The sequence below is a fragment of the Trachypithecus francoisi genome, unplaced genomic scaffold, assembly GCF_009764315.1.
Source record: "Trachypithecus francoisi isolate TF-2019V2 unplaced genomic scaffold, Tfra_2.0 Lachesis_group21, whole genome shotgun sequence".
In the NCBI taxonomy this organism is placed as follows: Eukaryota; Metazoa; Chordata; class Mammalia; order Primates; family Cercopithecidae; genus Trachypithecus; species Trachypithecus francoisi.
The window spans coordinates 42,785,537-42,800,029 of NW_022681467.1; the positions used below are offsets into that span (position 1 = coordinate 42,785,537).

The following is a 14,493-nucleotide window of genomic DNA, read 5'->3' on the forward strand; positions in this document are numbered from 1 at the left end:
AACGTGTGATTTATGGTCTTTAGGAGCTATCAGGAAAATAATGTGTCACTGTGTTAGCACTGAACTCTCTCCAAAGCATCCTGCCCAGCTGGTCATCAATACAATTCAGGCCATAGCCTCTTTAGCGCTCTTAAGATAAGTTAAACACTTAGATAGCACAAAAGATGTGGCCAAGGTTTCCCTCCCAGGGAGTAGACTCCTCTCTGGCTAGTCTGGAGGCAGCATTAAGCAGTCTCACTTAAAAAATATACCTGCCTCAGAGGAGAAGGAGCAGCCAGGGAGTTCATGGGGCCCTGATGAGAGTCATTTTTCTAACGCAAATTTGTCAACGATTTCCGCATTCATGTCTCCAAGCAGCCAAGGACAAAAAGTAATGGGATCAAACCACAGCAGGAGAGTTTGAGAAACCCCAGCCATCACCAGCTTAATCAGAACAGATTTTGATAAGTATTTGTCACTGAGTTTACTGATCAGCAATGTGCAACAATAATACTAAGTATCGGCTGGGGATGGTGGCTCACACCTGTAATCCCAGCACTTCGGGAGGCTGAGGCGGGCGGATCACTTGAGATCAGGAGTTTGAGACCAGACTGGCCAAGGTGGTGAAACCTCATCTCTACTAAAAATACAAAAATTAGCCAGGCATGGTGGTGCACGCTGTAGTCCCAGCTACTCAGGAGGCTGCGGCAGAACAATCGCTTGAACCCAGGAGGCGGAGGTGGCAGTGAGCTGAGATTGCACAACTGCACTCCAGCCTGGATGACAGAGCAAGACTCCATCTCAAAAAAAAACAAAAATACTACTAAATATCATACCTGTGGGATGCAGAAGGGTGGCCCAGACAGGCATTTACAGTCCTAAATGACATTTGTTAGAAAAACAGTAAAATTCATAAGAATAATTGGAAAGACCATTAAAATAAGGCTTTAGCAAACTTAATCAAAGGGGAAAAGAGAGAGAGAGATCAATAAACAACATCCAGAATGAAAGGGTGGACTTTCTAAAATTCAGGGGAGGTCGTTTCTTTTCATTACAAGAATGCCAGGTATGCTGTTTGACCAATGAATTTGAAAATCTAGGTGAGATTGACGCTTTTCAAGAAGGTACAAATTACTGAAATTAGCCCAAGTGGAAATAAAAAATAAATAAAACAAACCAAAGATCATGAAAATTTGTTAAATCATTAAAGAGGAAGTGTGTTTTTGGTGCCCCGCCCCCCCAAAAAAGGCACCAGGTCCTGCTGGTTTTAAACAAGAGTTCCAACAAACCTTTAAGGAAATGATAAATCTCATCCAGCACAAACTACAGAACAAAGAAAAAGATGGGATGCTCTCCCACGTGTTTTATAAGACTAACATCACCCTAAAGCTGACACTGGAGTTACAGAGCATGTGACAAATGGACAAATTGCGGTCATCGCTACTGAAGTTGGAAGGCCCCTGCAATCCCAGCAGATACCTTCATCTATGCCCTGTGACTTTTTTTTTTTTTTTTTTTTTTTGAGACGGAGTCTTGCTCCGTCTCCCAGGTTGGAGTGCAGTGGCGCAATCTCAGCTCACTGCAAGCTCCACCTCCCAGGTTCACGCCATTCTCCTGCCTCAGCCTCCCGAGTAGGTGGGACTACAGGTACCCACCACCATGCCCAGCTCATTTTTTGTATTTTTAGTAGAGACGGGGTTTCACCTTTTTAGCCAGGATGGTCTCGATCTTCTGACTTCATGATCCACCGCCTCGGCCTCCCAAAATGCTGGGATTACAGGCGTGAGCCACCACGCCCGGCCCCATGCCCTGTGACTCTACAGAAATTTTCTGCAGATCCTGTCTGAGCTGTAGTTTCCACACTGGTGAAAAGAGGGGTCTGGACCATAATTTGTATCATTTATTTGGCACCTGGCCCTTGCCCCATAACGCACCTGCAAGCAGATGGAATAGCCATATTTTGTAATTAAAAAAAAAAAAACAGTGAAGACTGACTGGATGTGGTGGCTCACACCATAATCCCAGCACTTTGGAAGGCCCAGGTGGGCGGATTACCTGAGGTCAGGAGTTTGAGACCAGCCTGGCCAACATGATGAAACCCCATCTCTACTAAAAATACAAAAAATTAGGCAGGTGTGGTGGCAGGCACCTGTAATGCCAGCTACTTGGGAGACTGAGGCAGGAGAATCGCTTGAACCTGGGAGACAGAAGTTGCAGTGAGCCGAGATCACCCCATTGCATTCCAGCCTGGGCGACAAGAGTGAAACTCTATCTCAAAAAAAAAAGAAAAAAGGAAACTGAAGACCTTGCTGTGTTACCTGAGCCCAGAAGCAATGACACCTTTGAAGCAATGAGGATACTCAGATAATAGTTTCTAATACCATACTGCAAGAAAAAGGAACCAGAGCTCCATGGAGACATGGCTGATTCTAGGGCTGGGCCAAGAACTATATGATTATCCTGGAGCATCTTTTAGCACCATAAAGTAAGGAATTGCTCAGAAAAACCCAAAGTGATGAGTTATGCCAGAGGAACACAGGATCCAATTGAAAGAGTTCCCAATGGCCAAATCCAGAAAAATAAAAAGAACAACGAAATAAAATAAAAGCTGGAGTACTTATTATTTTATAATAAATAATGTAATATCGGATCCCAATGGCCAAATCTGGAACAATAAAAAGAAGAGCGAAATAAAATAAAAGCTGGAATAATAAAACAAAGAATGTAATATCAGATTCTAACCCAAAGTATAAAATAAGTGTGTATGAGTCTATACTGATGTAGATAAATGATTGCATAAATAAATAAGTGGAGAGAATAGACAGATCTCCCATGCAGAAAAATTCCAGGTAACTTTTGTAGATACTACACCCATAGTGTGAGCCACATATAGTGACTTCTTTGCAAAGAGTACACTATAGATGGGGGGAATAGTAACTTTGGAGTGGAGAACCCTGATGAAGACCACCTGAGCCAGGTGATCAAGGTCAACATCAACAGTGATTAGTCATGTTGATAATATTGACCCTTGATGTGATGTGAAGAGAATGGCACTCTACGTCTGTGAGACCTTCCCAAAACCCAGGAACCCAGTGTAATCGTGAGAAAAACATCGGAAAAATCCCAGTGGACAAACATTTTACAAAATACCTGACCAGTTCTCCTTTACACTGTCCTCAAAAGCAAGGAAAGCCTGAGAAACTGGCACAGCTCAGAGAAGCCTAAGAAGACAGGACGACTAAGCGTCATGTGGTATCCACCTTCGGATCCTGGAACAGTAAAAGAACAGTAGTGAGAAGGCCTTAAAAATCTGAATAAGTAATTGACAGTAGTTAGCACTATCTGCTTATTAGTTTTGACAAATGCACATACTAAAGTAAGATGTTAACAAAAGGAGAAAGTGGGTGTGGGGTGTATGAGAACTCTCTGTACTATCTTTGCAACTTTTCTGTAAATCTAAAACTATTCCAGGCCGGCCACGGTGGCTCATGCCTGGAATCCCAGCACTTTGGGAGGCCGAGGTGGGCGGATCACTTGTGGTCAGGAGTTGAAGACCAGCCTGGCCAACATGGTGAGACCCTGTCTCTACTAAAAATACAAAAATTAGCCAGGCGTGGTGGTGCATGCCTGTAACCCCAGCTACTCGGGAGGCTGAGGCAGGAGAATCACTGACCAGGGAGGCGGAGGCTGCAGTGAGCTGCAGGAGGCCACTGTATGGGCAGTGTAGTAAGGAGAGGGTATGAGATGAGATCAGGGAGGCGATGAACCTGAGAGTGCGCAGACCACATGGAGCCAGGGTCCATTGTGAGGACTGTGCTTTTAGTTGGAGGGAGGTGGGACCCATTGTGGGGATTTGAGCAGGAGTGGGACATGATCCGACTTACGGTTGAACAGGATGCCTCTGGCTGCTGGATGGAGACTAGGGCTGGGAGGATAGGGGGTAGATAAGGATAGGAGCAGGAAGAGTGAGGAGGTGACTGTAGTAGCCTATGCCAGGGGTCAACAAACTTCTGTAAAGGGCCAGACAGTAAATATTTTTGGCTTTGCACATCATAGTGGACCTGTCTCAGCTACTCAGTTCTTCTGCAGTAGCACAAAAGCGGCAGCAGACAGGATGTAAATGCATGAACATAGATGTGTTCTAATAAAATTTTATTTACACAAACAGGCGACAGGCCAGATTGGCCCCTGGTTTTAGCTTACTAACCTCTGATCTAGGTGGGAGATGATGGTGGTTTGGACCAGTGGAGGAGGTGAGAATGGTCATATTGTGGGTATATGTCAAAGGGAAAGCCAACAGGATTTGGTGATGGATGGGTGGCAGGATGTCAGAGAGAGGAGACGGGAATAACTCCAAGACACATGCAGTGCCCAGGCCAGTGTTGGACACATAGAAGATGATCAGTGTGTATGCATCTTGAATCAGCAATTTGGTATTTCATGCCTCTTTGCCTTGTCTTTTCCAGTGGCATGATAGCACTGTGAGGGCAAGAGCCAAATTTCATCCTTGAAGCCTCCCCTCTTTTTTTTTTTTTCAAGCTTAATTCACTTTATTTTTCTTGTATAAAAACCCTATATTATAGCCACAGCTGGAGTGTGGGTCCTCTGCAGAGACTCTGGTGAGATCTTGACAAGGTGGTCAGTGAATTCCTGACCTGAATTCCTGAATTCTAGGGAGACTTGGTGAATACAGTCTCCTTCCAGAGGTTGGGGTCAGGTAGCTGTAGGTCTTAGAGACAGCGTCAAAGGTGGCCTTGGCGAAGTTTCCCAGGGTGGCAGTGCAGCCCCTGGCTGAGGCATAGCGGTCATAGATAGCAGCCATCAGCAGCAGCTTCTTGGGCATGGGGGCCGAGACCATGCCAGTGCCCCTGGGTTCAGGGATGAAGCGCACCAGCACAGAGCCACAGTGGCCTGTCACCTTACAGGGGATGGTATGGGGCTTGCTGATCTTGCTCCCCCAGTAGCCTCTGCACATGGGGACAATGGAGAGCTAGGCCAGGATGATGGCCTGTGGATGGCAGTGGCCACCTCCTTGGAGCACTTAACATCCAGAACAACATACTATTGTAGTTGTCACCAATGGCAATAAATCCCTTGAGCCTGGTGCGCTGGCCGGCGTGGGTCTGCTTTTGCACTGGCATGATTTTCAAAACCTCATCCTTGAGCAAGGCCCCCAGGAAAAAGTCAATGATCTCAAACTCTTTGATGGCCAGGAAGAAGAGAGAGATCTCCTCCAGGAACTTGATCTTCATGTCCTTGACCAGGCGGCCCAGCCTGGGGATGGGTGTCCACTCCTTGTCCTTGGTCTTGCCTCCGCGAGCTCCTCAGCTTTGGCCCAGGCCCTGTCCATGGCTATGACCCCGGCCCCGGATGCCACTGCTGAAGCCTCCACGGAAGTCACCATGGTTCCCCATCCCAGGGTCCCCAGGGCCTCCTCTCCCATCCCCCGACACTGGATGTTTTCTCGGAGAAGAAAGAAGCTTCCCTTCTCTTGACCCATCATTGTGTGATGCGGTGCTGGGTCCATAGTAGGTGTTTTTATAGTCTTGGGATAGACAGATCTTGAGCACAGGCTCTGAAAGCAGATGGGTCCAGGTGCTGGCTCCTCTTCCCCTCACCTTGGACACATCTGAGTTTGCCTCGGCTGCCATTACGAAGTCCCACAGACTGGGTGCCTTAAACAAGAGAAACTTACCGTCCCACAGTTCATGAGACGAGAAGTCCAAGATCAAGGTTGGTTCCTTCTGAGGCCTGCGAGGGAGAATCTGTTCCTTGCCTCTCTCCTAACTTCTGGTGGTCTCGGACGTCCTCTGACTCATAGAGAACATGTCACCCAGTCTGTCCTCATCATCACCTGGCATTCTTCCTCTGTCTGTCTCTGTGTCCAAATACCCCCTTTATAAGGACACAGACATATTGGATGAAGGCCCACTCGAAGGTCCTCATCTTAATGTGAGCATCTACAAAGACGCTATTTCCAAATAAGGTCACATTCAACATCTTGTCGGGGACACAATTCAACCCGTAACAGGCATGTTCCCACACTCTTCTCTGCCTCATTTTCTCCTAGTTTCCCACTACATATATAGAAAGTGCTGGCCATAGTCCCTGGCACATTGAAAACTTTAAATAAATACTGGTTTCTATCCCTAGTCCAATACTTGTTTCTGTCCAATGATAGAGATTTTTGTCTCTATCTCAGTGAGATATTTGTGATTATTTTTCAAAAGCAATACATACACACATTATCCTTTTTTTTTTTTTTTTTTTTTTTTTTGTGACACAGCCTCACCCTGTCACCCAGGCTAGAGTGCAGCGGTGTGATCACAACTCACTCCAGCCTCGATGTCCCCAGGCTCAGGTGATCCTCCCACCTCAGCCTCCCAAGTAGCTACCACTACAGGTACATGTCACCACACCTGGCTAATTTTTGTATTTTTGGTAGAAACAGAGTCTCACCATGTTGTCCAGGCTGGTCTCAAACTCTTGGGCTCAGGAGATCCACCCTCCTCGGCCTCCCAAAGTGCTAGGACTACAGGCATGAGCCACCACGCCTGGCCCTCATTTTTTTTTTAATGAAAGTATTTCAATAAGCTGAAACCTCCTTTAACCACCAGCCCAATCCCAGTGACTTCCCATATGAAACTGCTGCTTCCAGCCAGATGTATGGGTTTCCAGATCTTTCTTTTTCTAGTTATATACTCTCCTAACTCCATATAAAAATCTCACATTTTAATGGGATTTTATAAATATATACATGGCATCATACTGGGTGTATCACTCTTTTTTTTTTTTTTTTTTTAAACGGAGTCTTGTTCTGTTACCCAGGATGGAGTGCAGTGGTGCAATCTCGGCTCATTGTAACCTCCACCTGGGCTCGAGCGATCCTCCTGTCTCAGCCTCCCAAGTAGCTGGGATTACAGGTGTAGGCCACCATGCCTGGCTAACTTTTTGTATTTTTAATAGAGACAGGGTTTCACTGTGTTGGCCAGGCTGGTCTCCAACTCCTGACCTCAAGTTATCTGCCCGCCTCAGCCTCCCAAAGTGCTGGGATTCCAGATGTGAGCCACCGCACCCGGCTGGATGTATGATTCTTTAGCCTGTGTTTTTCACACTCTAGGATGTCTTGGAACCATTTCCATGTGCCAGCATAAAAAGTCACCTCCTTGGCTGGGGCAGTGGCTCACACCTGTAATCCCTGCACTTTGGGAGGCCAAGGTAGGTGGATCACCTGAGGTCGGGAGTTCAAAACCAGCCTGACCAATGTGGAGAAACCCCGTCTCTACTAAAAATACAAAATTAGCCGGACATGGTGGTGCATGCCTGTAGTCCCAGCTACTCGGGAGGCTGAAGCAGGAGAATTGCTTGAACCTGGGAGGTAGAGGTTGCAGTGAGCCGAGATTGTGCCATTGCACTCCAGCCTGGGCAACAAGAGCGAAATTCTGTCTCAAAAAAACAAAATCCACCTCCATCTGCACTGCTGGGTAGGATTCCACTGAATGGATATACCACATTTTCTTTAGCTACAACCTCATCAAGGGAAGTTTAGGTGTTTTCCAGTTTCTCACCAGGATGATGGACATTTTTATACAAGGCTTTTTGCAGGTGTTACTCTGGGTCAGAAAATAAAAATCCCTCGAGACAGGGATTGCATCAGGGCCCAGTCCTCAGCCCCACTGCACCTCACCTGTGTCAGTGCTATGGGAACCCTTCCACCGTCTCTGCCAGCAGATCCCATTCAGACCCCTATAAGATACTCACACTTTGACCTGGAAGAGACCAGAAGCACCCTGCAGTTCGTGTGGACAAGTCTCCCCTCTGACTTACAGTCCCCCCACCCTCATACCTAGGAGAGGGATGGCAGCACTGAGGGTTGTGGGATTCTCTTCCCTGGAGGCTCCCCCATCCTCATGGCCTCTGCACAGTCCAGCTCCCCTCCAAGCTGGCTCAAGGGGTAACTTGATCCAGGTCAGCTGGTGGAGTATGAGGTAGCGTCTAGCTGAGCGTCACGGTATTTTATTAAGACCGAAATGTGATCGCTACTGTTGTCATACTTTAGCGCCCCCAACAATCCCCTTCCAAATGAGAAAAACAGAGCCTCCCCAAATGCCTTTCCCCTGACATCAAAGAAAGCACATGGAACCCTGCCCAGGGGCCTGAGCCCGGGTGACCCCAGGAGTGGCTCCAGAGCTTAAGGGAAGGCCTGGGGGGCGGACGGGGTGTTTTTCCAATTTCAGGCAAAGCAGTGAACTGGGGGATACCTGTTCATTTTGTTTCCTCTGCGCCTGGGTCTGTAAAGTTAGCGGTTGCCTTTAAAATCCCATTTTCCTTAACGTGAGGATTGCTCGTCCTAGGCCATCCTTTATATGGCCATGGGTCAGAGGTCTCAGACTCACATGCCTACAGGGGCCAAGGATCCAGGTAATGTAAACTGAAGCAAGCCCAGTAGAGATGGTGGGAAACTGTAAATGGATGCCCTGGCTGAAGGAGGTAGCTGAAAATCTGGAGAGAGAGCAAGAACAAGAAGAGAAAGGGAAGAGGAGGCAGAGAGAAAAGAGAGAGGATATCCCCCAAGTTTACGTATTGCCCATTGCTTCAAAAAAATTTAAGCGTGCGATGGGCCAAGTAGATATGTCTCCAGGCCAGTTTGCAGGCTCTTCCCTAACTGAACTTATCAACACAGTAGAGAAGCTGCCAGTCTGGCTCCCTCACCCGTCTAGAGCAGCACTGACCGATAGAGATTTCTGCGATGATAAAATATCTGCACCGTTCATACAGTAACCACTGGCTACATGTAGGTCTTGAGCACTTGAAATAGGACTAAAGAACTGAATCTTTAATGTTATTTAACTTTACTGAATGTCAATGTAACCGTAAATAGCTACAGGCAGCTAATTGCTACCATATTAGAAAACATGGCTCTAGATTCTTTCAATGTAGAGAGTATCATCATGCTTGACTACTGCAGAAAAGATCACTCCTTCTTGGGGAGAGTGGATAAATTATACCTGAGACCACCAAGCATTGATCAGAGTCCTGGGTAAATAGAAAGAAAGGAAATACAAAATAATGAGCAGTAAAAGCTTAGGTGTAACCAGATGTCTGCTGGCCCAAGAGTGGTCACTCAGTGTCCTTCCAGTCCCCCACTTCCCAAAGAGTTTCTCATTCAGGATCACCCTTCAGCATCCACCGTGTTCTTGGCCATCTGCTTATTCCCATTTGCCCAGAGCTGACCCCTAGGAAGCCACCTGGGGGGAACTTCCCTGCTGCCATTGGTCTCCAGGCCTTAAGAGCACACCACTGTCCAAACCCAGGGTGCTGCCTGTGGGCCACAGAGATGCAGAGTCCTATGCAGAGGTGAGAATGGCAGTCACACTTTGTCATCTGCCACAAAGTTGCTGTGCCTGGGCCCATGTGTGTCAAGGACTCTGGAAACAAGCCTCACCTTCCAGCAAAACCCTTTCTAATCTGAAACCCATTCAAGGGGCCAAGAGGGACCAGCAGCCACACTACCCTCTTGCCAACCCCTCTCTCAGATTCCAGGCCAGCTCCCCACAAGGCAACCAGGGCTGCCCCAGATGCCATTGACCCCTCCCTTGCCTCCCTAAACATCACCATAACAACAAGACTACCTTATGTATCTTTAAAAAATTAATGAGGAGGCCTATAATCCTAGCACTTTGGGAGGCCACAGCAGGGGGATCACTTGAGCCCAGAAGTTCAAGACCAGCCTGGGCAACATCTCTATTTTTTAAAGAAAGAAAAAAAATGAACGAGGCAGGGGTTTCCCACCATCCCCCTGCAAAGCTTATATTCTCAAAGATAAATTCAAGGCTTTTGGCCAGGCGCACCTGCAATCTTAGCACTTTGGGAGGCCGAGACTAGAGGATCTCTTGAGGCCAGGCGTTTGAAACCAGCCTGGCCAACATAGCAAAACCTCATCCCTCCTAAATTAGCTAGGCGTGGTGGCACACACCTGTAGTCCCAGCTACTCGAGAGGCTGAGGCTTGAGAATCACCTAAACCCGGGAGGTGGTGGCAGTGAGCTGAGATTGTGCCACTGCACTCCAGCCTGGGTGACAGAGCGAGACTCTGTCTCAAAAAAAAAAAAAAAAAAAAAAAAAAAAAGAGCTTTTTGCTTGTCCAATTGTCTAAAAAGAGATCTGTTCAAAATGTTGAAAATACCCTTTCTCCCAACTTCTCTACTCACATCAAGGGTCCAGAGATGTTGCAACCAATTTTTTCTCAGTAGTCAAGCTCAGAGTCCCATGTGTTTCTCTTCCTCCAGCAGCCTTTGTAAGGAGGCAGCTGCCTCCAGAAATCACCTTACAACTAAAATGTGGGAAAATGTGTAAGATCTTAACACAGTGGTAGAAACTAATGTGTGCAGCGCCCACTGTGCACCTGATACTGTTCTCAGTGCTCTCATGCAGCATCTCACTTCTCCTCACCTCATCTGGAAGGGGGTTCAGTTATCAGGTCCATTTATCAGTCAGGCCTCAGGGGTTCACAAGGGTCATGCCCCTCGCTCAAGGTCACACACTGGGAAGTGGTTGGATCCAGGATCCAGTCCCAGGTGGTCAGATTCCAGAGCCTGCACCCTGAACCAGTACTGCAGGGGCTGGTACCCCCGCACACTGTTTACCCCATCAACATATCATCATATCACTCTGCCGGCATCATGAAGGGCACTCATGATGTTTGCCCCATCAGCATATCATGAGTGCACTTCATGATGCAGGCGGAGCTGGTAGGTGTGCATCATGTAGGCTCCACATGGGACGCGGGATCCCTCACGACTCTTGGCTGCAAAGTGCCAGAAACCCAGCTGCATTCACTTAATCTGAAAAGTTGATCGGGAAGGGGAACATCACACACCAGGCCTATTATGGGGAGGGGGAGTGGGGAGGGATGGCATTGGGAGTTATACCTGATATAAATGACGAGTTGATGGGTGCAGCACACCAACATGGCACAAGTGTACATATGTAACAAACCTGCACATTATGCACATGTACCCTAGAACTTAAAGTATAATTTAATAAATAAATAAATAAATGGACCTAAAAAAAAGAAGAAAGAAAAGTTGGTGTATTTGTTCCTCAGGGCTGCTGTAACAAATTTCCACCACTTACTGGCTTCAAACAACACACCTGTGTCCTCTTACAGTTCTGGAGGTCAGGAGTCCTTATCAGTGTCACTGGGGTTCCTTCTGGAGGCTCTGAGAGGAGAATCGGCTTTTTTACTTTCTTTTTTTCTTTTCTTTTTGAGACAGAGTCTCGCTCTGTCGCCCAAGCTGGAGTGCAGTGGTATGATCTCAGCTCACTGCAGCCTCCTGCCTCCTGGGTTCAAGCAGTTCTCATGCCTCAGCCGCCCAAGTAGCTGGGACCACAGATGTGTGCCACCATGCCCAGCTAATTTTTTGTATTTTTAGTAGAGGCAGGGTTTCTCCATGTTGGCCAGGCTGGTCTCGAACTCCTGGCCTCAAGTGATCCACCTGCCTCAGCCTCCCAAAGTGCTGGGATTACAGGTGTGAGCCACCGCGCCCGGCCCTTTGGTTTTTTGTTTGTTTTAGTTTTTCTTCCAGTGGCTACTTGTGTATATCGACCGTGGCCTCTTCCATCTTCAAAGCGCATCACTCCAGTCACCCTCTCCTTTCTGTCATCAGATCACTCCTTCCCTTACAGGGACCCGTGTGATTCCATTTAGGGCCCACCCCGACAGCCAAGGAAAAACTTCCCACCTCAAGATCCCTAACTGAACTGAAGTCCTGATTGCCATGTAAAGTAACAAATTTGCAGGTTCCGAGATAAGAATGTGTGCATCCTTGGGGGTTCGTTATTCAGCCCAGTACAGTCAGGGATGGCTCAGCTTCAGTCCGGACTGGATCCAGGGGATCAGATCACGTGGTCATGGCATCCCCCTCTCCAGCTCTCAGCCCTGCTTTCCTCCGCAGCTCCAGGCTTAATCCACCATTCAGCAGCCCCAGGGAAGAGACAGCACCTCTTCCAAAAGTCCCAGCCAACATCCCCGGGCTGGTTCCCATTGGCCCACCTTAGACTACATGTTGAAGCAATCACTGTGGCCAAGGGGACCTTGGGTCCCTCGGATTGGTTGGGTCTGGGTCATGGGCCCCATTTCGTTGTCCCCACGCCGTTTTTTTTTTGTTTGTTTGTTTGTTTGTTTTTTAGACAGAGTCTCGCTCTGTCACGGAGGCTGGAGCACACTGGCGCGATCTCAGCTCACTACAACCTCCGCCTCCTGAGTTCAAGCAATTCTCCTGCCTCAACCTCCTGAGTAACTGGGATTACAGGCACTGCCACCACACCCAGCTAATTTTTGTATTTTAATAGAGACAGGGTTTCATCATGTTGGCCAGGCTGGTCTCAAATTCCCGACCTCAAACAATCCACCTGCCTCAGCCTCCCAAAGTGCTGGGATTACAGGCGTGAGCCACCACGCCTGGCCTCCACCCCATGGTCTTGTCCCACAGAGAGAGGTATTTCCCCGAGGAAACTGAACGGGAAACAGCACGGCATTGGAGTTTGTTGACTGGCAAGCCCGGGGGATAGTGCCTGGCACATAGTAAGTGCTCGGTAAATGATGATCACAGAGCATGGGGCACAGCAGGTGTCCCTCCAGGAGCTAATACTTGAAAAGCACAGGGTTCACTAAGCAGGTGAAGGCAGGAGAGCATTTCAAGCAGGGGGAACACCTTCAGCAAAGGTCCACCGTATGGCTGGGGTGACCGTATGTCTGGCCATACCTGGGAAACTGGGGACCTAGGGGAGTCCTGGTTTGCGCCTATCCCCCTAGTATAATACCAGCCCCCTTTACTGCAAAACTATCTCTGGCTGAGTAACTGTATGGTCACTTTCCTTGCAGTCAACCTGCTCATTTATAAGGAAACCAAACAGAAAAAGAGGATGAGATTGAACCTAAGGACATCTAACCTTGAGTGGCCAAACCCAGACTAGAACCCGAGCCTGATGATTCCCAATGCAGTGCTTATCCCAGCCCTCAGCTTATAAAGCCAGCCCTTAAAGGCTACATCAGATTAACCAGGCACGTTCTCTCTCTCTCTCTCTTTCTCTTCTTGTCACATTTTCCATAGGATTGTGACCAGATCCATGTTGACGACGTCTCATCAGATGACAATGGCCAAGATTTAAGGTGGGAATTTGGGGAGTCAAAAATACCCATTGATTGGTCGATTGATTATCAAGTTCTCCTTCTACTAGACAGTGGGGTGGGAGAGGAGGGCTGCTTATAAGGACAAGGTGTGCCTGCCTCCAGCCAGAACTGGGACTTTTGCGTCTCAAACTCAAAAATCACAACTGGCCGGATGTGGTGGCTGACACTTGTAATCCCAGGACTCTGGGAGGCCTTAGCAGGAGGATCACTTGAGCTCAGGAGTTCAAAACCAGCCTGAGCAACATAATGAGACCCCCATCTCTACTATAATAAATAAATGAGTAAAAATTTGTTTAAAAAATCACAACCTCACCCCTCAACCCTACAGTCTCTTGCTCATCACCTCAAATCACTAAACGCTGCTCATTTATTGCTATTTTTTTCCTGCTTACTGAGGTAATGCATGCATAACAGAAAAAAATCCAACACTTAACCTGACCTCACCTCCCAAAATCACCACCATTAAGAGTTTGGTATATATTCTTCCAAGATCTGCTCAAAATGTTGAAAATACCCTTTCTTTCAGCTTCTCTCCTCCCATCAAGGGTCCAGAGATGTTACAACCAATTTTTTCTCAGTAGTCAAGCTCAGAGTATCACGTACTTCTCCTCCAGCAGTCTTTGTAAGGAGGCAGCTGCCTCTGAATATTTGATTGTATTCATGAGCATGCATACACACACACACACACACACATATATATATATATATTTTTTTTTTTTTTTTTTTTTTTTTTGACGCTGACTTTCCCTCTTGTCACCCAGCCTGGAGTGCAGTGGCATGATCTTGGCTCACTGCAACCTCCACCTCCCAGGCTCAAGCAATTCTCCCGACTCAGCCTCCTGAGTAGCTGGGACTATAGGCGTGCACCACCACACCCAGCTAATTATTTTGTATTTTTAGTAGAGACAGGGTTTCACCATGTTGGCCAGGCTGGTCTCGAACCCCTAACCTCAAGTGATCTACCCACCTCAGCCTCCCAAAGTTCTGGGGTTACAGTCATGAGCCACCACACCTGACCAGCATGCATATATTTTTAATATGACAATTTATACAGCCAATACTTAAAAAACGCTTCTCAAATGAATAAGTGGTGTGTCTGGTTTCTAAGGAAAACACTCCCAGGACATGGCTTCCAGGAATCAGGTAACCCACTGCTCAATATGAGACAGCTTCAGGCCAGGCACAGTGGCTCAGGCCTGTAATCCCAGCACTTTGGGAGGCCGAGGCACACGGATCACCTGAGGTCAGGAGTTCGAGACCAGCCTGGCCAACATGGTGAAACCCCATCTCTACTAAAAATACAAAAGTTAGCCAGGCGTGG

General features: G+C 47.6%; 1 protein-coding gene across 3 annotated transcripts in view; it reads left to right on the forward strand.

The window, feature by feature from the left end:
- The window catches only part of EYA2 (EYA transcriptional coactivator and phosphatase 2), a 299,299-nt gene that overhangs the window by 266,193 nt on the left and 18,613 nt on the right, over positions 1-14,493 (forward strand). For all 3 annotated transcript variants that reach the window (XM_033186638.1, XM_033186636.1, XM_033186637.1), the window contains one exon: positions 13,093-13,151. In XM_033186638.1, the coding sequence (XP_033042529.1) occupies positions 13,093-13,151 (59 nt within the window). The remainder of the gene's footprint in view (positions 1-13,092; positions 13,152-14,493) is intronic.